General features: G+C 32.2%; 4 protein-coding genes, 1 long non-coding RNA gene and 1 pseudogene across 5 annotated transcripts; 2 read left to right on the top strand and 4 right to left on the bottom strand.

The window, feature by feature from the left end:
- Positions 1-192: 192 nt before the first annotated feature.
- Positions 193-3,858, bottom strand: LOC112800409 (uncharacterized). The gene is made up of 10 exons (XM_025842668.3): positions 3,469-3,858; positions 3,253-3,380; positions 3,102-3,173; positions 2,829-2,965; positions 2,587-2,701; positions 2,422-2,502; positions 1,741-1,878; positions 1,257-1,344; positions 826-936; positions 193-734 (listed from the first exon to the last, which is right to left on the bottom strand). The coding sequence occupies exons 1-10, from the start codon at positions 3,704-3,706 to the stop codon at positions 712-714; spliced, it is 1,131 nt and encodes a 376-aa protein (XP_025698453.1). The 5' UTR covers positions 3,707-3,858; the 3' UTR covers positions 193-711.
- Positions 3,859-7,729: 3,871 nt separating this feature from the next.
- On the top strand, positions 7,730-10,045 carry LOC112800407 (vacuolar protein sorting-associated protein 55 homolog). Its single transcript, XM_025842665.2, has 5 exons — positions 7,730-7,987; positions 8,916-9,047; positions 9,141-9,180; positions 9,293-9,377; positions 9,507-10,045. The coding sequence occupies exons 2-5, from the start codon at positions 8,949-8,951 to the stop codon at positions 9,700-9,702; spliced, it is 420 nt and encodes a 139-aa protein (XP_025698450.1). The 5' UTR covers positions 7,730-7,987; positions 8,916-8,948; the 3' UTR covers positions 9,703-10,045.
- A 549-nt stretch (positions 10,046-10,594) lies between these two features.
- Positions 10,595-11,861, bottom strand: LOC112800408 (uncharacterized). The gene is made up of 2 exons (XR_011861856.1): positions 11,399-11,861; positions 10,595-10,914 (listed from the first exon to the last, which is right to left on the bottom strand). It is a non-coding gene; the product is annotated as an uncharacterized lncRNA (long non-coding RNA).
- A 1,872-nt stretch (positions 11,862-13,733) lies between these two features.
- LOC112800405 (phosphoacetylglucosamine mutase-like) lies at positions 13,734-17,293 on the top strand. Its single transcript, XM_025842664.2, has 8 exons — positions 13,734-14,181; positions 14,334-14,453; positions 14,536-14,678; positions 14,800-15,051; positions 15,478-15,890; positions 15,981-16,156; positions 16,514-16,610; positions 16,760-17,293. Exons 1-8 carry the CDS (start codon positions 13,858-13,860, stop codon positions 16,900-16,902), a joined length of 1,668 nt encoding a protein of 555 aa, XP_025698449.1. The 5' UTR covers positions 13,734-13,857; the 3' UTR covers positions 16,903-17,293.
- LOC112800406 (haloacid dehalogenase-like hydrolase domain-containing protein Sgpp) lies at positions 17,250-19,095 on the bottom strand (annotated as a pseudogene).
- Positions 19,096-20,767: 1,672 nt separating this feature from the next.
- Positions 20,768-23,224, bottom strand: LOC112803177 (haloacid dehalogenase-like hydrolase domain-containing protein Sgpp). Its single transcript, XM_025846691.2, has 5 exons — positions 23,006-23,224; positions 22,060-22,174; positions 21,728-21,879; positions 21,382-21,643; positions 20,768-21,284 (listed from the first exon to the last, which is right to left on the bottom strand). The coding sequence occupies exons 1-5, from the start codon at positions 23,023-23,025 to the stop codon at positions 21,102-21,104; spliced, it is 732 nt and encodes a 243-aa protein (XP_025702476.2). The 5' UTR covers positions 23,026-23,224; the 3' UTR covers positions 20,768-21,101.
- Between the last annotated feature and the right edge of the window lie 1,453 nt (positions 23,225-24,677).

Raw genomic sequence — 24,677 nt, 5'->3', positions numbered from 1 at the left:
TCTTAACTAGAAAGCAAGCTAAAAGTAAGAAACAATCTTATATAAAACGTTAACTAAATTTAGCTAGGGAAGCATTACATTATCGTAGAAGACAAATTTACAAGGTTGCAAGTATTTTTAGTATGCATATTAAACCATATCTAGATCTTTTAAAATAAGAAAAAACAAGAACAATCCAGATGCCAATCTATATGTCCATACAACATTTGTCTATATAAAATTAACATGCGGGAGAGAACATTAAACGTTTTTTTTGGGATCAATTGAGAGTAATGGAGTCTAATGCTAAAAAGGCCCTGACCTTATGATGCAAATTCCTCAAAATCTACCTTCACTAATCACTACACTGGACTCTTCCATATTATATGATGCCATTCTTCCAGAAGAGCTATATCTAAATTCGTATGTCTCGATATGTTTAAGAAAAGCTATATCCTACAAACAAGGTCTTCCAGGATAAAAATGCCCAGTTGAATTTATCTAAGACCCGCGAGGGTCACACAGTTTCAGACTTTCAGGGACTTGAATACTTGATTTCTCTTCCTCAGTTATCAGCAGTCAGCACATACCATACAAATTGTAAGTGCTTTGGAACTGCATGAACGAAACACACACAACAATGCCGCACATTTGCCCCATGTTTTGCTGTAAAGAATATACAACGTATCTTATACAACCTTCTATTGTACAAAGTACAAGCAATACTTTGTATCAAAACAGTGGCTCCTTATGCTCTGCATCAAGTTAATAGCACAACAAAATCATTCCAACCGTAATAAGAAAACAAGCATGATTACAAAACATGCTAACGACGTAATTACTGACCCGCTTTCATAATGGGCTGGTTTTGATAGTTAAGGTTCATGCCTTCTTTGACCGCCGTTTTGCTTGCATCTCTTTTATTCTTCATCTTTGAGGCACTCAAAGAGCCTTCAACTGTAAATTATGGGGAAGGAAAAGGTATAATTAGTAATACAAAAAAAAAAAAAAGAAGAGAAGGGGGGGGGGGGGGAATCAGAATCGTCAATCAGAATACAGCTTTAGGCAGACCAGTGCAATGAATTAAACTTCTATCAGGATAATGTCCAGCTCATCATACTGGAAGGAATATTTTCAGTATGTTGTCTAATAAATCCATATTACTAGAAGTGGGATGAATAATGAAAGAAACTTGGCTAGTAATAATCAATTCTTAATTTATTTTTATTTGGAACATCTTGTTTGCATTGACAACTCAAATAAGTATCCTGATTTACCTTGCCATTCCCAAACCTCTTTTGATTCACCCTTCACCAACTTGGGATAGCGATCTACTCGCGAATCTTCTTGAACCAATTCTTCTACCTGCAATTAAAATAAAGTTATAATAAACTAATTATTCATTAACGAATTGTTAAACTCCATCAAATAAAAATATATTAATTTGATAACAGGACAAAAGCAAGCAGATGACCAAAAAAAAAATATTAGTGAACAGAAGCTATACAAAGATTGCAATATTGCATCCTATGTCAATAGAATGAGGAGCGAAAGAAAATGACACAATCAGAATTAATATTGCTTCCAATGAACAAGGTCAATTTGTGAACCAGTATCCGCTGAAGCATGGAGGCAACTGGATACATACAAATGAATCAGTTTGATCCATGTTGCTATTTTTGTAATAATTATTCTAATAATATCGGATACAAAACAACCACATGAAAACAACTCTAAAAGACCAAATAAATCCATAACTACCTTTTTCCATAATAGAGGGTCCTTCCGCTCTCTAGGCAAAAGCAGGTGATCCCGTAGCCTAGAAGCAACAACCCAGGGTTCACGTTCATCATTCGCACTCTTTGCCGTCAATGCATTATCTTCAAGTATTTCACAGACCTATTAAATCAATACAGGTGTTTATACAGAGATGAGATCAGAAAAAGGTCACAACTAGTCCTCTATATAGCACATAAGAGACTATATAAACCATAATTACAATTACAAAGGACAGAAACCATATAGATATATTTATAAATTTAATCCATCATAACTATACGATAGAATTGTTTTTCCATCTGAACCAGTGGCAAACTGCATTACCCAGAAATCTATGTTTAACAAAAATCAGGATACAAGGATAATTTTGCACTCATCTAAGCCTACAGTACTGTAATACATATCAAACTGTTCAAGTGGAGAATAAATGAATAATCCTATTGTAATCAAACACGGAACTTCCCTCTAACTAATACCATACTATTACAAGAACTCTAGCTAACCTGAAATTCTATTCAAATATATTTATCTGATACCTTAAATTTTCAATTAAGATTATTGCTCATTACAACTAAAAAGTCACACTTATAAAAACAGAAGCAAATGGAAATTCGTTCCTAAAACATGAAATAATCACAAAAAGGAAAGAAAACTCCACTATACCTGGTTGTAAAGCTCCTCCACTCTTTTTGAAATGCGTAGTTTCCGCCGGACATTCCAGAACAGAGTTGTCAATAAAACAAGCTGTTTGATCTCAATATTGTTAACATGTTTACTCATTGATAACAGAAATACATGCATTTAATCATGCGTTTAAGAGATGGATACCATGGCAAAAACAGGCAAAACAAGTAGAATGTGCCGTAGTATCCACTGACGAAGGCGACAGGCATATGGCTTGTAATGCTCCGCCAACGAATCTGGACACTTGTACTCCTTCATCCTACATGAGACGCAAGTACTATCCTCAGCAAAAGTCTTAAGAAAAATATGACTGAAGTCACAAAGCAGCTATGACTTAAGAGGTTAATGAAAATTCACACAAGCAATAAAATGGATGATATATATACCCATGAGAATTTAACCTCAGCTCCAATGATTTACCAATTGACTCAATTGCCTTCTCTTTCGTGAAATTATAAAGCGCATTGTCCGAGGAGACATCCCCAAATGGCTCCAAACGATTCCACAATTCATCCTCTGAAACCTGAGATGCGAATATAGAAAGGAATTTGAAACCAGCCAAGTTCAGCTACAATTCAGACAGTAATAAATACAGAAACGTACCATAAATCCAAGTTAACTGCACAATCCAGGGGTTTACTTAAAGTGACAGAACTAACCCAAATTGATCCAGTTTCATAGCACATAAACTGAGCATATTCTTCACAAAGGTGAAACTCTACTCTCTCCACCTGTGGTCCAAATGTCCAATCATACACGATCAAATTGGCAATAAAAAAGGGAAAAAAAAAACAATTTGCAGAGACATACAATTTTGCGAGCTGATTCACTAATTTCACTGTCTTCTACGCATAAATTACGATGCTTGCGGTAACCCTTGAAACATTCGAGCATGCCAGCGTAGCATTCTCCATGAGTTGGGCAAGGTTCACAATCATCTGTAAGAAATGATTCCAATAAACAAGGTATTAGTACACAGCCTACAGAAAAGGAAGAAAACAAAGCGATGCAATTGTAGAGAGAGACCGGAAAATGAATGTGAGGAGTGGATGAAGTTGGAATCGCAGAAGGGTTTGGTAGGGGGATTAACGAAAGAGGTGAAGAAGAGGTTGCAGAAGCAAGCAACGAGGGTGGAGATGGCGAGAACGAGGAGGAGCTTGGGGAAGTCGTGCTTGGAGGGAAGCAAATCGCGAGGAGGTTCGATTCCCATTGGAATCAGCGACGGTGACGATGTCTTCGACTTCCTCTCCCTTGCACGGTTCATGCTTCCCCTGCACGGCTACACCACCGACTCTAATTCTCTTCACTCACACCTTTCAGCCTTCAGCTTCAAACTTGCCACTGCAAGTCTGCAATGTACAATTTTCAAATCAATCAATTTTTCCGCAGAAGATGAGGTTTGTAAGTTTTATATATATTTTTTTGGAGTAAATGGTCCACTTTTTATTTTTAACATTGGGTTCACAATCGTAATTTTTTTTATTTGTGTATTTTTTATAATTTTAAAAAATATAAAAAATTATAATATTTGAGTATATCATTTATTTCTCTTTCATAAAAAAAATAGATAAAATATTATTTTGGTTCTCAATGTTTGAAACAAATTTTAATTTGATTCTTAAAATTTCAAACGTCCTATTTTTGTTTAAAATTTGACATAAATAATTAACGGAATGAGTAACGTGAATGTTAATAACATAAAACGCGTGATGGAGAAGTATCCACACCTTTATAAGGTATGCTTCGTTTCCCTCTCTAACCAATATGGACCTTACAGTCATAGTTTATTATATGACATGTTAAGTGATATTAGTATATCACACTACATACTTGAAAATTCTAATTAAGTGCAAACATGATAAGTTTATGAAATTATATTAAATCAATTCTAAATGAAGAGATTTTATTGTTTCAAAGTTATATTTTAATTTAGAGTTAATTTGATCTAATTACGTAGACGTATTATATTAATAGTCAATTAGCACTATCAAAAATATATTATAATCAATATAATATTATTTTATGTACTAGCAAATTTTGACATCTTTATAGAAGTGACAAAAATACTAATTTAACTATTTACTTTTATTTTATTGATGTGATAATAAATAATTAGTTATTTAGATAATTATACAATACAAGATTGATTATATGGGTAAAATTTTCATTCCAACTTTAGTTAATATTGACTCAATTGTAAGCCAAATAAAAAAAATACCACTAATATTTGTTTTAAAATAGAGAGTAATCTAAAAACAATGGCACCAAAAAATTTAGGGAAAAAGATAAATAGGTTCTTGACTTTTCAAATTTTTGACAAATACATCTCTAACAAAATTTAAATACAAAAAAGTCCCTGACTTTAACAAACGGAGGATAATTTAGTCCTTCCGTCTATTTGCCTCTCATACACTTAACGGAACTGGCAGACGTGGCTGAAACGGTGTCCAAATGTTCGTTACGGTGCCACGTTGGAAGGAGAAAAAAGTTCGAAGGACAAATAAGTCTTTGACGTCATTTTACAAATAAAGTTCGAAGGACAAATAGGTCCTTGAGAATTTTTTTTTTCAAAATTAATAAACTCATTTCCTAAATTCTCTCATCTACCTCTCTCCATTTTTATATTTCTCTCTACTATTTTTACTCTATATATGATTATATTTTATATTAATAATTTGACAAATCAAAATATGTCATTTGATATTTTTTTACAATTAAAATATTTTAAATGTAAAATTATACACATTAAATTATTTTAAATTTTAGATAACGAATGTTAAAATTAATTACTAATAAAAAAAATTAGACTTTTTCATATAAAAATAATAACTAAAAATCTTATTATTTAATTTTTTATCTGCAGATATCTTGGTCTTCTTAGTAAAAAACTTTTGTCAACTTACGACTTTTTTGTAAAGGTAGTTTGATTTTATAAATCTTTTGTGTCATGTATAATTTATACTGTTAGAACAAAGTGAACTATAATTTAAAAAAATATATTCTCGTAATGTTATTATGCATAAAAATACTAGTTCTAATATAATACACAAATGCACTAATGCTAACTTAATACATGAATGATGCACAAATGAACTAATGCTAACGTGATGCATAAATGAACTGATGCTAACTAATGCCACTAGTATGATGAAAACTGAACTAATGCAATTTAACAAATTCTAATATAATACACAAATGTACTAAAACTAAACTAATGCAATTTAAGAAAAAGAGTAGAAACATAACAAGCCCAATTTCAATAATTTTAATACAAATAATTTAAATTGTAGAATAAAACAAGTTAACTAGATTTCAAAATACAAGCATAATTTAATCAGAAATTATTTTTAATATGAAAAGAAAATTGGTATTTTGGTTGAATATTGACATTTGAAGTGTATTACAGCATTGTGGAAATTATTCAACACGCCCCCACGTGTTGCCTAAGATGCTGCCACGTGTTCAACACGCCCCCCACGTGTTGGCCAGAATGATGCCATGTGTTCACAACGCCTCCCACGTGTTGCACCACGTCCCCACGTGTTGACTTCCCACAAAAAAATCCACTCATCTATAATTACACCACATTCTCCCATTTTCAACAAAAATACCAATATTTTTTCCATACAAAAAAAAATTAGCCTAATTTTATAAACTAAATTCTCATAATAGAAGTATAATGAAAAAAAAATTCTCAAGAACCTATTTGTCCTTCGAACTTTATTTGTAAAATGACGTTAAGGACTTATTTGTCCTTCGAACTTTTTTCCCCTTTCAACGTGGCACCGTAACGGACACCTGTATACCGTTTCAGCCACGTCAGCCAGTTCCGTTAGGTATATGAGAGGCAAATAGACGAAAGGACTAAATTATCCTCCGTTTGTTAAAATCAGGAACCTTTTTATATTTAAATTTTGTCAGAAATATATTTATCAAAAGTTTGAAAAGTTAGAGACCTATTTATCTTTTTTTCAAAAATTTAAGCCTAACAACGCTTTTTGGTTTAGGAAGAATAGCCAAAAATATACATGGCTAATCACACGATGAATAAAAAGTATATACCAATAATTTAACGAGCTAAATGTACACATAAATATCATGTTCTATTAATTACATTAATATTTTTATTCTCTTTTCTGTCATTTCATTAACGTTTTCATTAGTTAGGATTAATAGGCGACACGTTCTATGCTATGAAGATAATTATTTCAATGTTAAACTAAAATTCGAAAGTAATCACAAATTTTTGTTATAAAGAATATTAAACATTGCAAACATAGTAAAATATCTTTTTCTTCTCTTAGAACAAATTTAAATTTACTTATGTATTTAAAAGTTCTTGCATAAATAACTATCATCGTTTAATATAATCTTAAATATCTTGGAGATCCAACTAAGTAACCAAACCATCAAGAAAAGAAAAACAAAAAATAACACTACAAAAAGGGAGTTATAACTTATAACATGATTAAAGAATTATTAAAAGTTAAAATAGAAAATAAAAATCAGACAAAAACCATTAACATAAAAGGAAGAAAAGGCGTAAAAAAAGAGAAGAGAATAAAAGAGAAAAAGGAGGACTATCGCTGATTTTAGGAGTTGCAGGTGACAACAATAATTTTTCAAAAAAAAAATCTACAAATTTTCTTTTGAAAACGAAAAAAAGACAGAAATCATGTGTGAATTTTAATTTCTGAAAAATTTGGTTAGAAGAAAAAAAATATTATTTTTATTCCAAAAATAAGTGTTAATATTATTTTATTTATTTCTAACAATCTTTTCGATCTATTTATATATCAAATGTTTTAAAGTAATTCAATTTTATCTTATCATTAACTCAAAAAAGGTAAAAATAAAAAAAAGATAAAATTAATTTATAATTTTTTTTTTGGATAGGATAGCCTTTCTTTTGTAACTCAATGTCAACAACAAATTCTTATATCCATATAAATCATGATTTTTTTAATTAAATTATAGAAAAATTAAAATTTGAAAAAAAATATTCTATTAGTATTTTTAACAATATTTAAGATAAAAATAATATTAAATTAATTTTAACATATTTAAAATATAAATAAAAAAATTCATATACAATTAATTTTATATAAAATTGTCAAAAAATTATAATTCAAATATCATATTTTTTTTATTCTCATATAAAGATTTTAGATTTAAATCTCATTTTTAACTTTAAAAAAATTTCATACAAAATTATAATTAAAAATTATTAAAAAATAATTTAATAACATATGAAATTATTTAATTAATAAGGCCAAAGAACGAAGTTAACTGGTTCCACCATCTTAATATTTATTCGAGAAAAAAAATTGGGGAAAAGAATGTTACTTTGTCGAAAGAACAACAAGGCGTGGAACTGCGGAAGGGTGTGCTGGCTGGTAGCTGAGTCAGAGTGGCAGGTCATTGCCGTTGCCGCTGAACCCTGAAGGCTATTGAACCTTCCGTACACATCAACCTCACCGAACCGTATATCTCCTTTCAGTTACAACCAAAAATTCTACTTCGTTCTAAGCACTTCACTCTTCAGGTACGAGTTTCCTAATCTCCCTCTCAATTTGTGTTATTCTGCAACTTTTTCCACATCTCTTATCAATTTCTGGTTTTATCGGAGTTTATTGTTCTCCCAGATTGGATTCCGCTTTGCTTATGTAGTTCCCAATCGCATGCACTTATTTGCAGGCTGAACCCTCTCCCTTCAATTTAGGGATTATAGTGTATCATCTTTTCTGATTCTACTTTGCTGATTGTTAGTTCCTTGCTCTCTTTTATCTGAGAGAACAAAATTGCCGTTACTCCTGTGCTTATTCGTAGGAATTGCTTCCATGGCCTTTGCCTTTAGCTCTGTGTTTTCGTATCCGTGAATTTAGTTATATTTGAACATACTGTCATCTAGACCAGATTGTTGTATGGATTCTGTGTATCAATCAATCATTTGGCTAATGCAACTTTGGTCTTGTTGATTTTAGGGTAAAAAATATGTGGGATTGGGTTTTTGATATTTAGGTACTATAATATGTTTAAAACATTTCAGATATGCAAAGGCTTGTTTGTGAAAATGTGTGGAAATGTCATTCACTTGTTCAGTACTAAAGAGAAGTGATATCTTGTATGGCAAATTGTGATTGAAACAATGTAATGTCTATTAGGTGAATTAGGTTTGAAGCCTTTGTTCTCTTCGTTATGTCATTAATTTACATAGCTGCTGCTGTTTTTGTTGTTTTATATTGCATTGGACTTACCTGATGCTGATCTCAAATCACTAGATTTTCTTTCTCTGTGCTTATGCAGCAGGCACTGTGATAGAATAAAACCAAACTTTTGAATATCACTGTGGTTGGTTTGACCTTCATCTTATCTATGACAGATTTGTTAGAAATGAGAATTGGTTTTGATTTAGTATTTTCTTCTGATTTAATATCCATATAGCATTATGGTAATGAGATTTCTTGCTCCAGCCCTTTTTCCGTGTAACATGAGGTGAGTTGGAGATGGCAGACTTACCAGGATATTTGCGTTCTTGCCTGAGCATGGGAAAACTTGCCTTTTTGGCAATCTTGGTCTCTGGGGGAATTGTCTTGCAAATTTTGGTCCGTGTTCTTCTCATTGTTAATAAATGCATCACATCTTATTGGTAACGAAGTAATTGTTGCTTACCTAGTTGCATCTGTGTTATGTGACAGGCGTGTGCTTTGTATAATAATTGGTGGCCGATGCTAAGTGGTGAGATAAAGCATCTCTGTATTTATTTCTTGAAGATTTAAGGGAATGAGATGTTAATGTAACCGTAACATTCCTGGTTTCTTATTACATTTGGTGTTTTGTTCTCTTGCAGCTATAACATATGTTCTACTCCCAATGCCTCTGCTGTTCTTTGCGGGGTCTAATGGTTCTTCTGTATTTTCTGAATCTGAGAGCAGGTAAACTGTTATTATTCAAGCATTAATTGAAAAACAAAATTAAAAAAGAAAAAAGATAAGATTGTATACCGAGCCAAGGTTATTAATCATTCAACTTTTTGTTTTGTGGTCTGATGAATGATGGAGCAGCTGGGTGAATTTAGCCAAGTTCTTGACTGGATTCTCAACTATTGGAAGCATTGCCATTCCAAGCATTCTAAAGCATTCTGGTGTTATTGGTTGGGGAGCCTTTGCAATGGAGCTTTCATCTTTCTTCGTGTTTGTATTAGCCATATTGTGTTTCATGGGGATGAATGATGAAGATGACTATTACAGTATGATATGAGATGGAAGTCTACCAGGCATAATTTCATGTGTAAAAATGGATTTATTCTTTGTGTGCGCTATTGGTTCTCTTGCTTTTATAAGCTTTCACCTAGACATTTTCTCCGTTTCGAACCATTGAAATTGAATGCTATTACCATGTTGCTGAAAATGATTTCCAAACCTCGGCAACTGTAGGCGAGCTTTCGGCCAAAACATATGGGAACTTGACGTACCTTGTATATGTATGTATGATTTACCGGCAGTTGAGGAATGAGGCAACAGTATTATTATCATAATTGAGTTACACTTGTTTAGATAGTGGATTGCCACTTCAATACAATCGTGAATTATTTTTTTGGCAACAGAATTTAATCAATTTATCATAATTACGGTGCCCCAAGTTTTTCTTACAGAATTGTTAAGGCTAATGATATTTTCGTTGAACTTGATTGAGAAATTGGATTGATATTCTAATAATAGTTTATGAAGGAACTTGTTAATGCTGGATGAAGTAAGGATAAAGAATTTTTTTTTGGTGTAAGGATAAAGATTAAGAACGTGTTTGGAAAGCATAAAATTAGAATTTTCTTAAGAATTGAATTCTCTTTCTTGCTTTAAAATATAAAAATTACATGAATTTAAACTCTTTTGAGAATTTTAATTCTCATATTCAAGTAAAAAATAAATCACAAATCCAACCTAATGAAATTTGAATTTGAAATTAAAACATCTAAACTAACCCTAACATAATTTGATTTTTCAAATATTCCCATTTCTCTTTTCTTTTCTCCCTTCCCTCTTATTCAGGGTAACATAGTAATATTACATATATTTTTACCATTCCTTTTCCATTTAATTCTTTTTATTCCAAATTTAAGAAGTGCTGTGAGAATTGAATTGCAAGTCAATTCTTTCTAGAATTCAATTCAATTCCATCTCATTAAAGTTTCCAAACATACTCCAGTTACAGTGCAAATTCTGAAACAAAGCAGCATTCGCAATAGCCACCAAAGGGTTCAAGAGGACCGATCACATGAATGTTAGTACAACCAAGGAATTCATTTGCCCATGCCAGCAAATCTCTCTTAAGTCTCTAGACTAAGAAAATCACTAACAAAAACAGAATTTTCTGACCCAATCACCTTGAAAAGACATGAGCATGACCAAACAACTCAGAACATATGCTTAATCTTGTAGTGCTCTTTTTTCACTTTCTTCTCTATTCCGCATTCTGCAAAACATTTCCAAGTAGCATTCAAAAAATGCAGTATGAAAAGAATAGGACCTCCACAACCCAAACAACCACAGATTAGAGCCTCTGAATGGATGAACAATTCTAATTATTGACATCAAGATTCACATCAATTGTATTCCCCATTTCCCCATTTAAAAAAGCACAATACTTTTGTTCTTTGTTCACAACCAAACCACATATCCATTGCACTGCACATTAATTAGGGAAAGATTAACACATCGCACGCCCAAGTCAACTAAGAATCTAAGATATATTGTACAAAGTCAAAAAATTGTCTCAGAATCAGAATCTACAGAGTGATAGTGAATAATGCAAAGTACATAGTTCATTCACAGTCGCAGTTAAAAAGAACAACAATTAGAAATACTGAAATTCAACATTGAAAGGAGCTAAATTTCGTTTGAAGCAGAACCTCTAACCCCAAAAATCACATAAATTCTCAATCTTTTTTCGAGCTTACGGTGTCAGAAGACAACGCGAAACTGCGGCGCGTTGGATTCAACGGCGGGGAGGAACTCCCATCGGCAGGGCTCGAGCTCTTCGGAGACGGGGCAGTATCCAGCGAGGGTGACCCTGTCGTTGGTGGCGGCCACCGAACCGAACTCGAAAATCGAAACGGTGGCGTCTGGAGGGCGAGGGACCTCGACGGCGCCGTTCATGCCGGGAACCTCGGTGGGTTTACCTGCACCATTGGCTTTCAGCTGAACCGAAGAAGAAGAGTTGGAGTTTGGTGGTTCGGGTTCTGACTTTTTGCCCTTCCACCATGACAACAAACCCATAGCTCAAGGTTGAAGGCTCGAGCTTTTTCTGTGTCGGGAATATCGCAGTGCTATTGTTAGGGATTTGGAGATAGATATACACTTGATTATGCTACTGTCTTGGATTATCTATCAAATTAAATTATAGAAACGTTTTTTTATTTTAGTTTTTATGATTAACTTTGATCCTGAAATATCAATTTCAGAAAAGTTTCACGGCTAATAATTTTAATTTATATTAGTGAGTAACCTAATTTTCAGTTTAACAATCTAATATCCTATTTAGTCAATATTTTTTAAAATATTAAGAACTAATTATAAAACAAAAATAATAAATTTTATTAATTTTATAATATTATTCTATTAATTTTACATATAATTATTTTCAATTTATTTTAAATGGGCTTTCTTTGTATGGCATTTAGAAAATAATATGTGTCTAAATATATTTATTAATGTAATTTCAAAATATTGTTGTATAGTTTTCTATAAATTACTAAGTTAGGATTACTAACTTAGAATTTATTTAGATGAGTTTTTATGAAAATAGTTTTTTTAAACGATATTATTTTATGAAAAAATTTTAGAAAAATAAAAAAATTTATATTTTGATATTTTATGTAAAAATATTTTTTATTTAATAATTATATTTGAATATAATAATATAAAAATATTTTTTAAAATAAAAAATTCACAAAAAATATAAATAATAAATTTTAAAAAAATATTTTTATTTTTCTACTAAAATTTTGTTAGACATACTAAAAATTAAAAAAAAATTTCATTAAAATAAAATTTCTAACAATTTAACAACACCAAAATAAATAATGTCACAAAAATGTTCAGGAATTAAGTTGGTGTTATATTACATGTATTCTTTAATAAAATATTATTAATTATATTAAAAAATAAATAAAATACCACTTTAAAAGCTTTTTTTTCTTTTTTTTTCTGGCTGCAAAATATTGTTGTTTTGGTTTGTTTAGTGACAAAAAAAATATACATATACGAGTTTCTATCCATTATAGAAAAAATTATTTCACTTATCACAGAATAATAACAAATTTTTGTACTTTGAGTTTTTAAAAAAGTAAAATAATATATATTTCTATTTACTAAAAAAAACTAAAAGTCACATTATTTATGCAAAGTAGTCTCTTTTATAAAAGTTTTAGCTTCTGCATTGCTCCATCTTTAATACTTTAACAAATAAAATAAAGAGTAAAATGCTAGTAGGTTCTTAATAATTTTTTAAAAAAAAATATTAATTTAGTCCTTTAAAATAATAAATAATAGATATATTATATTTTTTATTAATTCATCACATAAAATTTAATAACCGTGTTTATAAAATTCATCGCATAAGTAATAATTTTTGGAACTAAATTTTTTTAATTTTAATAGAATTTACAATAAATAAAAAACGATTAATAAATATTATATAAAAATTCAAAAAATAACAAATATTTTACCGTCTAAAATTATCCTGTATTCAGGTGATAAATACATGGACACTCTGTATAATTTTTCACTATTTATTAATAGTATAATACATATATATCCACAGAGTTTACTATTCTTAATTGATATTTTTCTTTTAAAGATTTACTCTAAAGTTAATTTATTACTGTCAAAATTCAAAAAACAAAAAGCATTCATTTCTTAATGATTTTACATCGTTGGTTAAACTCCAGCTTAAGGGTTTGTTTGGGTGAACTTATAAGAAAAGATCTTTTTTTGAGTTATCTTTTTTTAAAAGATCTTATAGAGAAGTAAAAGTAATTTTATGTTTGGATATCTCATGTAAAAAGGTATTTTTATCTATCAATTATGTTTGGGTATAACAATATAAAAATACTTTTTTGTTTATTTATTACATGAAAAACATCTTTTTTTTAAGGAAAAAATATCTTTTAAAAAAAGATGTAAATTACACATTCTCAAAAAAGATCTTTTTTTGATTTTACTAGTGCTTTTACTTTTAGTATTAGAAATTTGTCAAACACGTTAAAAAATAAAAAAAAGATCTTTTTCATTGAAAAAAGATTTATTTTAAACAAAATAATAGCACCCAAACATGCACTAAGCAAGATACAGTGATTTTAGTGGTGGCAGATTCAGCGGATCCAGGAGCAGAGTTGTAATTCATACACCTCCGGCCATGAACGAACAACAACAGTCTCTGATTCTCGAATCTTCCTCTCGCTTCTTGCCACCACAAGGAGTCAAGCTGTCGTACGGCACAGCTGGGTTCAGGGCCGATGCATCGCTGCTCCAATCGACGGTTTACAGGGTCGGAATTTTGGCGGCTCTCAGATCGCTGAAGACGCAGTCGGTGATCGGCGTCATGATCACTGCTTCCCACAACAAAGTCTCCGACAACGGCGTCAAAATCGCTGACCCCAACGGAGGAATGCTTTCTCAGCATTGGGAACCCTTCGCTGATGCCCTCGCCAATGCTCCTTCTCCACAAGAACTGATCCGGGTTCGCACAAATTTCTCTCTTTTATTTTTGAAGTAATATATAAAGTTTATTTTTTTGTAAAGAAAAAAACCAATAAAAAATGATGAAGTCTATGTAAGTTTAAAAGAAAAGTAGTTCAATTTAATATGGTTCCATATTGATATTGCCCACAGTTGATAAATGAATTTGTCAAGAAAGAGGATATTCAGTTTGATGGAGTTAAGCATGCTGAAATACTTTTGGGGAGAGACACCAGACCCAGCGGAGAAGCTTTGCTTGAAGCTGCTAAAGAAGTATGGTTTCCTTAAGTAAATGCTGAGCTTATTGTGTTCTGTTTCTGTTGTTTAAATCATGTATAACTGGATAAAATTGAAGGGCGTCGCGTCGATTGTTGGAGCGGTTGCAATGGACTTGGGGATTTTGACAACTCCTCAGTTACATTGGATGGTTTGGGCTAGGAATAAGGGCATGAAGGCCTCAGAGCAGGATTACGTTGAACAGCTTTCGAGCTCATTCAGGTTAGTCCAATCTCGTCCAAGTATTGCTATGATGGATGTAGCTCTTGTTGTTCCTTCGACATAATGTGATTATGATCATCACTGATCACATCCTTTTAGGATCATTGTGTGATTGGATCAGGTGCTTAATGGATTTGATTCCAAGTCAAAGGAGCAAGTTCGATGGGACGAATGACAAATTGGTTGTGGATGGAGCTAATGGTGTAGGTGGACTGAAACTAAAAGTTCTAGAGAAATTGTTGAATGGTTTGCTTATTGAGGTTCGGAATAGCAGTGAAGATGGAGGCGTACTGAATGAAGGAGTTGGCGCTGATTATGTGCAGAAAGAGAAGGTTGCTCCACATGGCTTTGGTTCTAGTGATGCTGGGATAAGGTCGGTCTGTTCATTAAGCTAAAAGTGAAGTTGCTATGGCATGCTGCTCGATTTTTCATAACAATATGATATGAAGTGTATATTGGCCGCTCTCAATTTTTTTTCCCTTCACTAAAACAGATAGCATAATGTTTCTAGTTGGAGATTACAAATAATTGAATCAATCAGGATATTTAATGCAAGTTAATCAAAATTTTAAAGGGAAGATATTCATTTTATTGAAAATTATAAATTTGTAACCTGGAATTGATAAAAACAAAATAAAATAAAAATTGGTTTACATAATCCTTAAAATTATTCTTATGATAATAAAATAAAAATTGATATTTACCCAGCCCTATCATTTGATTTAATGGATGGATTCCTTTGAGCATTGCTATTTTGATGTTGTTTATGATAACTAATGGAGTTAGTTCTAGTTTGCAGGTGTGCTAGCTTGGATGGAGATGCTGATAGACTTGTTTATTTTACTGTACATCCAGAAAGCAGTGGAGCAATTGATCTTGTTGATGGGGATAAGATACTTTCTCTGTTTGCCTTGTTTATTCGAGAGCAACTAAGCATTCTTAATGAGAGAGAAGGCACAAAGAACAATCACCAAGCCCGTCTTGGTATAGTGCAGACCGCTTATGCAAATGGAGCATCTACTAATTACCTTAAACAGTTGGGACTTGAAATCAATTTGACTCCAACTGGAGTAAAATACTTGCATGAAAAAGCTGCTGAATTTGATATTGGCATATATTTTGAGGCAAATGGCCATGGAACTGTCCTATTTTCTGAATCTTTCGTAGGGTGGTTAGAGGCCACTACAAATGAGCTCTCTGCAAGATCTAAAGGTTTAATTCAGTAGTTCTTGTCATTCTCTCACTTTGCTTTTGAGATTAATCTGCAAAACAAAAATGAAATATTTTTGGTGTCTGTTTCAGGTTCAGATGCAGAAAAGGCGGCTTTGAGATTATTGGCTACCAGTAGGTTGATCAACCAAGCAGTTGGAGATGCCTTGAGTGGAGTGCTCTTGGTGGAAGTCATATTGCAGCACATGGGATGGTCCATACACAGATGGAATGAACTTTATCATGATTTGCCCAGCAGGCAGCTTAAGGTTAGTGCTAATTAGAATGACAAACTATTTGATCTCAGAGTTGTCTAAAATTAGGTAGCTTGAAGGTTTTCCTTTGACATGTGTTAGGTCCAAATTATGCCTTATTATTTTGTGTTGACTGCTAGCATTTGGAGTCAGGTGGCTATGCTTTGGTCACAAAACTTTACCTCTCACCTTGGTTTTGAAGTTACTTATTCAACTTAAACATCATCATTTTTCTTCATTTCTTTTTTTACTATTGTTATTGCAGGTATTTGCCTTGTAATCAAGGGATTTACATGTGCTTATTTTTGTGTGTAATATTAGTTGCTTCTTTAAATTCTGAAATGATGCATTGATTTTTTACTAAAACCCCAGGTGAAAGTTGCTGATAGGACTGCAGTGATTACAACAAATGCAGAAACTGTAGTTGTGAGTCCCCCTGGTCTACAAGAAGCAATCAACAACGAAACCGGTATCTCTTTGCTTCCTCTCTTTTTCTTTTTAATTTTTTGGCCATGATATGTTTGTTTGCAACAAGTGAAACCTGTCAAGACTTCACTTACCACTGTATTGCACTATTGCAGCTTTGTCATCATTTTCCTTTTTCTTGTGTGTTTATAGGAAAGTATTCTCAAGGTCGATGCTTTGTGCGACCATCTGGCACGGAGGATGTTGTTCGTGTATATGCCGAGGCATCTTCACAAGAAGCAGCAGATAGCCTAGCCAACTCCGTGGCTAAACTTGTGGACCAATTCTTGGGTTGACATGCCTATTCTCAGCATCAATCATATATACAAAACAGCTTGGCTTTTCAAAGTTTTGTAATCTTGAAGAGAAAAAAAATTCTTAAGCATTTTACTTTATAGAGCATTTTACCAATTTTTTAGATGACTCTAATTCAAATGATTATCCACTATCTTACATGGACATATTAGATCTGATTTTTCAATCCTTTGGATTTGGAAAAAAAAATTCCATTCCGATATATTAGAACCGGCTGAATTGATCACAGATTAGCAACATTAAGCTTATTTGACAGTTTCAGTACAAAGATGATTGTTGAAGAGATTGTGAAAAACGTAACTATAGTCTATCTAATTACTTCAGAGAATTGTAAATTATTCATAAGATACTTTATGAATTTGTATTTGCAAATATGGGTTCACCAGCGTATTCATGGCCAATGATAGTACATAATGCTACCAGAATATAACCTTAAGTGTTTGCTTTCTGCTTAAAAGCAACATTGGTTATGTACTATGTGTTATTGTAATATGGCCCCCTAAACAGAATTCAAATGTGCTACTTGCACAAGTAATTCATACTCAACGAGCACCAGCCTTGTCAAGTTCATCCAAAGCTGCCCACAGTTTTGGATCATCATAATCCTTAATCAGAAAGGTAGGCTTTGCTTCCATCAGTAAATGCTCGGCATTCCGGTTGGTTATACCTATAACAGGCATCCCAGCAGCAACTCCAGCTTTGATCCCCGAGACAGAATCCTATGACAACAAAGTAGAATGAAAGTCAAATGCAGAAGCAGAATTATCGATACCACAATCCAATAACATTTAGGTAAAGAACAGTGCAGACCTCAAATATAAATGTGTGATCCTTTGATGCTTTGAGAGCTTCAAGACCTTTAAGGTAGGGATCTGGATGAGGCTTGCCATGTTCACATTCGCTACCGATAATGACAGCATCAAAGAAATCTGAGAGGCCAAGCTTTGAGATCATGAGCTCTGCATTCGGTCTTGGAGCATTGGTCACTGCAGCGCGCTTCAGGCTACGATCTTCAACCCATTTAATCACTTTATCGAGGCCATTTAAAGGCTTTAGTTGATCTTTTGCCCATCTGTAAATCCATCAAGGGAATAAATAATCATTTTAAGCTTTGAAAAACTACAAGGGGAAAAAAAAGGAAAGAAAGGAAGATTTACTTCCGGAACATGGCTTCCTTATCTTCTACGAACTTCAAACCCCGTTCCCGGTCGTCAGGAAAGAGAAACAAGGCAGCATCCTCATCGTGTGTGCCAGAAATATTCTCACTAGAATTCCTCTGTTATAGGAGTACCTCCATTGTAACCAATCTGACAACCACCAAAGTTTCTGTCAGATTATATAATAGCTATTGATCATGTGTTTTGTCAAGGTGACTCAAAATATGCTAAATGGAACATTCAGTTGAAACCCAATGTTCTCTCCATTTAATAAATATTTTTGCATAGAATGTTCTACTAATCTTGAATTTTGTATGGAGACGAAATTGAGAGATAAAAAAACACAAATCAAATATTCAAAGATTGAAAATTTCTACCCCAATTTTCACTCCATAACAAACTCACCCAGCAAAAACAAACACACTACCTCTTGGAGCATTTCGCGGAAAGCATAGTAATGGAGCAGATCAGAGTCACAGAGAGTTCCATCTACATCAAAGAGCACTGCCTCAAGGGGAGCTAGTTTAGCAAGAGAACCCTTGCTGCCACAAAAAATGAAGGAAATAACTACATGACAAAGTGTGATAAACCATAAAATTGGGTTGAATCTACATATGCCTACATTCATAAAGTTTCTATGATAAAATTTGTCATGTCCCAAACTGCCATTATTCTTTGCATCTTAGCAGTTAAACAAGTTTAAAGCAAGTATAAAATTAAAGGCTACTAAACTCAATACTAATAATCAAAGCATGAAGCAGAACCTGCTTCACTGCAGATGACAAAACCAGCTAGATCTTCAAGAAGCAATTCAATGGCTTAGGAGAAACCTTACCTTTCGACGCAGGTATCAGAAGAAGTCGTCATGGTTCACAGAATGGCGAAAGAAAAGTTTGGCTAGTGGTGTGTGGAATACTGAGAAAGTGTTACATAAGAAGCGGAAAGGGCACGTTTTAAGTGGTGCAACACATTTTTGGGTCCATAATGGACCCACTCTTTAATTTACCAAACTCTCCTTGTACGACAAAAGCCATACAACCTCATTCACAGGAACATGAAAACAAAGTCATAATTTTGATACAGACCCAGAATTTATAACCAGGAAAATAGTTCAAAAAACATGGTTATATGAGATATGGAGGCAAATGAAATAGAAAATCATACTGTGGGAGGAACAGGGTTACCTGCAGCGTAGGTGAGCTGAACGAGAATTGGGTCTTGGGCTGTTGGTTCTGTTGATCGATAAAACAAATGGAATGGAAGAGGATGATGAATAGTAAAGGTTACTCGGAGAATCAGTTTGAACGCAAGGCGGTAAGAGAGGCCGGAATTGGAGAGTGCAAGCGGCACCGGCCATGTGACGTGGCAGAGGTGGAGCACCGAAGCTGGAAGGGGAAACTGTTAGGGACAGATGTGTAATTTGAAATGCTTTTAATTTTATAAGTTCATTCTAATTTACGAGTTTAATTTTGATGCCTGATTAATTGTATTTTTTATAATTATTACCAGGATTTATATAAATGGTAATTATTTTTAATAATATAATATTATATAATTAAATGTATATATAAAATTATTTTATAGTTAAAAGTATAAAATTAAAAATTGTTATTTTGTGTTGAATATAGGTTATATATACTATTAAAAAAATGTTTTATTGTCACTTATTCTAAAATATTTTTTTTTAGTTTTCAATGCATAAAATTAATAAATAATATTAAAAAAAATTTTATGATATACTTAACTTATATCTTTAGAACTCAGGATAACAAAATCTTAAAATTAAATTTTTATTATTATATAACCACCTTTATTTTTCATGACTAACCCACATTGTTTGAGGGTGGTTAGTTTCCTGTTCTTTGTATCAACATACTAAAAGCCTAAAAGACACCTAATCTTAATTGAAGCAAAATTGGATGCTTCCACCGTATGGATTTTGTACCATCAAATGATATTGGTAGATAGAAAGATGAATTATTAAACTAATAAAGGTCAATGATGAATAATTGAATATGACGGAGAGAATAATTAACTGGGAGAAGTGATGCTCTGCACTTCCTTCTTTAAATTACAAAAATATATTTTACCTATAGAAATAGAAATAACCTATAAATTATATAATAAATAACTATTACCATATGAGAACACTGAATATATCATCATCATATTAAAAAGGAAGAAAGAAACAAGGTTTATAGGCTTACTCATATCCTCTTACCCACTAGAATTTTCCTCATTTCTTTTTCCAATGGGATCTTTAAAAACAGTCATGTTGAACAAGAAAAAAGATTTACATCCAATTTATTTACATTAATTTTATCTAAATTGTAAACCCTGCGATAATATGTGGTCATTTACTCATTTTCTTGATATGGATGTATATTTCTCTTTTTAAGAAAAACTGATATATTCCAGAGACTGATTCAAACATACAGTATAGGCATTAGGCAATAAGTGCCCACATTAAAATTTGGGACTTAGTTAAGAAGCAGAAGAATTTATATATATTTTGTCCATGTTACTTTATTATGTTTGTCTTCACACTCAAGACAAAATATACCAACTTCTAAATTCTGTTTGATCAAAAGACCAAGGCTAAAGCAGGCAGAAAACGTTAAAAACATTGTGAGAAATCTGAACTAAAATTTTTTTTTTGGGGGGTGGGGGGGGGGGGGTGGGATGTAAATTATTGATAGGAGAATTTCTGTGTTTGTATTGTATGCAATCTTGGGCTATCCCACTTATTTGTGGCCAATGAAATTACAAAATATAAATAGAAGACAAGTGTTTGCTCTCTGTTCCAAAGCAAGAATGAGAAACTAGTACTATAATATTGGACCGTCATCTTTTAAAGTGAGTATGATTATAAACTGAAAAAATGAGAGATTGCTTGTTTTTGGATCAATAACTTCCAGCCATGCAACATTGCCCTCTAAACAAAATTATAGAGGTAATCATGTGAGCTTATTAGATCAAACCAGCTACTTGAATTTACCAATATATTCTTTCAGTTGGACTCTTCATACTTTTTTAGTACCAGCCTTGTCAAGTTCTTCCAAAGCTTCCCACAATTTTGGGTCTGCATAATCCTTAATCAGAAAGGCAGGCTTTGCTTCCATCAGTAGATGCTCCGGGTTTCGAGTAGCTAAACCTACAACAGGCATCCCAGCTGCCACTCCAGCTTTGATCCCAGAAACAGAATCCTATGATAACAAAACAGAATTTGTGTCATTATCATTTAGATTCAATAACAGCAATAAAGTCTTCTCCCAATTAGTTAAGGGAATAAACATTGCAGACCTCAAATACAAATGAGTGATCCTTTGATGCTTTCAGAGCTTCAAGACCTTTCAAGTAGGGGTCTGGATGAGGCTTGGCATGTTCACATTCTCCACCAATAATGACAGCATGAAAAAAGTCTGAGAGACCAAGCAATGAGATCATGAGTTCTGCATTAGCTCTTGGAGCATTGGTCACTGCCGCTCGCTTCAGCCCATGACTTTCAATCCATTCCCTCACTTTATCAAGGCCATTCAATGGCTTTACTTGCTCTTTTGCCAATCTGTACAGTCCATCAAGTGAATTATACTATGAATTTTAAAATAAACAACAATGAGAAGGAAAATTACATTAGCAGAGTATATACTTCCGGAACATGTCTTCCTTGTCATCTACAAACTTTAAGCCTCGTTCAAGATCACCAGGAAAGAGAGCCAAGGCAATATCATCATTGTGCTTGCCGGCAACAGTCTCAATGAAAAATTCCTCTGTTATAGGAACACCTCCATTGAAACCAATCTGAAAACCACAATAGTTTCTGTTGGTTTTTCTAAAATTTGTGATGTGTTTTGTCAAGGTGTATGTATAATTTATAATATGATGATGATAAAAGTAATATTCAATTAGAAAACTATACAGTCTCTATGTTCTAAGTATTTTTCACCCCTAAATATTTTCTATCAAGAAATCAAATGCTACCTCTTTGAGCATTTCACGGAAAGCGTAGTAGTGGAGTGGATCAGAGTCACAGAGAGTTCCATCTATATCAAAGAGCACTGCCTCAAGTGGAGCTAGTTGGGTGAGAGAATTCTTGCTGCCACAGAATAAGACAGACAAGTGTGGCAAGATAAGTTTATAGTCTATATTAACTAATAAGATTTTTAGCATATACTTTGACATTTCTATATGCATGCCATCCCCTAAAAATTAACAAGAAGATAGCATTGTCACACTTTATGAAAAAGATTGCTACATAAAAAACTGTTGACAGATCCTTCATCATAAATGGCAAAGAATAGTTACTCATTGCAGATTCCTTAAATTGGCAACGGCTTCAATAATATAGGAGATTCATCAATTTGGGATTTATGAAAAAAGTCAAAAAACATAAATCAAATCTCCTTGCTTCATCCTTGTGGCTCAAAATTAATTTCATCAGCAAAAAAAATGAACTTGGTATTCAATTCCAAAACACAAAACAAAGCTAAATAGTAAATAATAATCAATTATGTGTGCACAACTTGAACCACATCCTCTCCCTTTTGTTCTATATGAACTTGATCTCAGCTACAAAAAACAGAGCAGTGGCAGCAATTCACAATTTATCATTATTATTTTATTTTATTTTATTTATTCATTTGCATGCAAGGAGAACAATTTCTCATTAATGAAAATATAGAGTGATTTAATCAATAAATGAACACGAAAAGGGATTAACTTTCGACTTCCGTATAGAAACTCTACATTGAGGAAGCATAAACATGTAACATTAAAAAATGTGAAATCTTGAGCAACTTCAGAAGCAGAAGAGCACAAACAATAAAAGAATGAAGAGATTAACAGAGATACCCGATTTCCACGAATTGTGGAACAAATGAACTGATCAACAAGGTTGCAAATGAAACGTTGGAATGAAAAATGTTACCTTTCAGAGGAGACGGTCATGGTTGTAAGAATCAGAAAGGCAATAGAAAAGTTTGTTGGAAGTGAGAAAAAAACGGGAACGGATCAATGAGAAGAAGAAGAAGAAGAAGAAGAAGAAGAAGAATGTTAATTGGAATCTGCCAAGAGAATCAAAATCGCATGGCAGAGATGCTCTACACTTATTTTATTTTATTTTGTATAGTCATGCTTATATTTTCTCAAATTTTTAAATATATCTTAAGAATTTGTTATATTCTGGCAGAAACTCACCTGCAGTCGACTGCAGGTGAAGTTGCTTCTAGACGGTTGACACGTGTTACTATATGGTTTAAAAAAATCGATTTATTTTATATAAATGATTTATTTAAAAAAATCGGTTTGAATTGGACCAAGCAGTTACTTTTATTCCCTCTTTCTTCGTTTCGCACGTAAAATTCGTTCTCTTTCAATCCCTTTTTCAGAACTAATATGAAACTTTCAATTAGGTATGTTCCTTTTATTTATATTTCTTAATCAAATTTATTATTTCAAATGTATTTCTTAATTTATGTTTTTATTCATTCCTCTGTGAATGATGAAAATTATTTATAAATACGTACATATTTATGTCATCATACCATTTTGATGTTCAGGATCATAAATGCCAAGATAATTCATGGCAATTTCATGTGATGGAAGACAAAAATGTAATTATGGTATAACGTAGACTAGTTGATAGCATGAGCATTGTTGAAATTTTGGCATGATCTCTTTCATATTTGTTATATGTCTCTTTAGTTGGTGATGTTATAGTTTATTGTGATAATATGATGGTAGTTTAATTGTATGAGTTAGGTCCTTTTTATTTGGTTGGATTTTTTCTATGGCTATCCTATTCTTGATGGCAATGTCAAAATAAATATTTTCATTAGTTGTTCTTTTTTTTCTCTATTTTTGAATCAATTTTATTTTTAAAAAAAACTATTAAAAATTTTTGTTGTAGACAAAATTAATAATATTATGTTCAATTATTTAAGGAGACCAAATTAATATTTTGATTAGATACTTTTGTTTTATTGAAAATAAATTCTAATTTCATTAAAAAATAAATTCTAGTTGATAAGTAAAAACACAAACCATAAAATTTAATTTAACGATAAATTTGCAATTGAACATATTTTTACAGTTTAATTTAAAATCTGTTTACAGCTTAATTTAAAAGCAACTGAAAATGTAAGTTATGGGAAACAAAACAAAACTCATCAAGAAAATAGAAACAGAGACAAAAAAAAGGACAGATGACATCATTTATGTCATTCCTATAAAAAAAACTGTGAATTTTGTTTTTTTTTTTCAAAATACTAAATTTTACTTTTTCAAACAATTTGTATACATATATTTGACAAAAATTAAATAAAAAAAAAGTTTCAGATAAATTTAAAGAAAAATTGGTCAATATGAATGAAGAAAAAGAACATATCAAATTCATCTGTTAGGAATTTAGGAATAATACGCAGAAAGAATTTAAATTATTTTAAATGTAGTTATTTGATCTATTCAAACCGATTTTTTTAAATAAACCATTTGTATAAAATAAATCAGTTTTTTTTAAACTATACAGTAACACGTGTCAACAATCCAGAAACAACTTCACCTGCAGTCGACTGCAGGTGAGGTTCCACCTTATATTCTAC

The sequence above is a fragment of the Arachis hypogaea genome, chromosome 5 (assembly GCF_003086295.3).
Source record: "Arachis hypogaea cultivar Tifrunner chromosome 5, arahy.Tifrunner.gnm2.J5K5, whole genome shotgun sequence".
In the NCBI taxonomy this organism is placed as follows: domain Eukaryota; kingdom Viridiplantae; phylum Streptophyta; class Magnoliopsida; order Fabales; family Fabaceae; genus Arachis; species Arachis hypogaea.
Note: the sequence above shows the minus strand (reverse complement) of the source record. Positions and strands in the feature narration are given on the sequence as shown.

Coding starts and splice junctions, on each gene's coding strand:
- LOC112800405 (XM_025842664.2), top strand. CDS start 13,858: ATGAACGAACAACAACAGTCTCTGATTCTCGAATCTTCCTCTCGCTTC. Junction 14,454..14,535: donor TGCTTGAAGCTGCTAAAGAA/GTATGGTTTCCT, acceptor ATAAAATTGAAG/GGCGTCGCGTCGATTGTTGG. Junction 14,679..14,799: donor CAGCTTTCGAGCTCATTCAG/GTTAGTCCAATC, acceptor TGATTGGATCAG/GTGCTTAATGGATTTGATTC.
- LOC112800409 (XM_025842668.3), bottom strand. CDS start 3,706: ATGAACCGTGCAAGGGAGAGGAAGTCGAAGACATCGTCACCGTCGCTG. Junction 3,381..3,468: donor CTCCTCACATTCATTTTCCG/GTCTCTCTCTAC, acceptor CATTTCTTACAG/ATGATTGTGAACCTTGCCCA. Junction 735..825: donor CCAGCCCATTATGAAAGCGG/GTCAGTAATTAC, acceptor AACTTGATGCAG/AGCATAAGGAGCCACTGTTT.
- LOC112803177 (XM_025846691.2), bottom strand. CDS start 23,025: ATGACCGTCTCCTCTGAAAG. Junction 21,880..22,059: donor TCCGTGAAATGCTCAAAGAG/GTAGCATTTGAT, acceptor TGTGGTTTTCAG/ATTGGTTTCAATGGAGGTGT. Junction 21,285..21,381: donor ATCACTCATTTGTATTTGAG/GTCTGCAATGTT, acceptor TTGTTATCATAG/GATTCTGTTTCTGGGATCAA.
- LOC112800407 (XM_025842665.2), top strand. CDS start 8,949: ATGGCAGACTTACCAGGATATTTGCGTTCTTGCCTGAGCATGGGAAAA. Junction 9,048..9,140: donor GAATTGTCTTGCAAATTTTG/GTCCGTGTTCTT, acceptor GTTATGTGACAG/GCGTGTGCTTTGTATAATAA. Junction 9,378..9,506: donor TTTTCTGAATCTGAGAGCAG/GTAAACTGTTAT, acceptor ATGATGGAGCAG/CTGGGTGAATTTAGCCAAGT.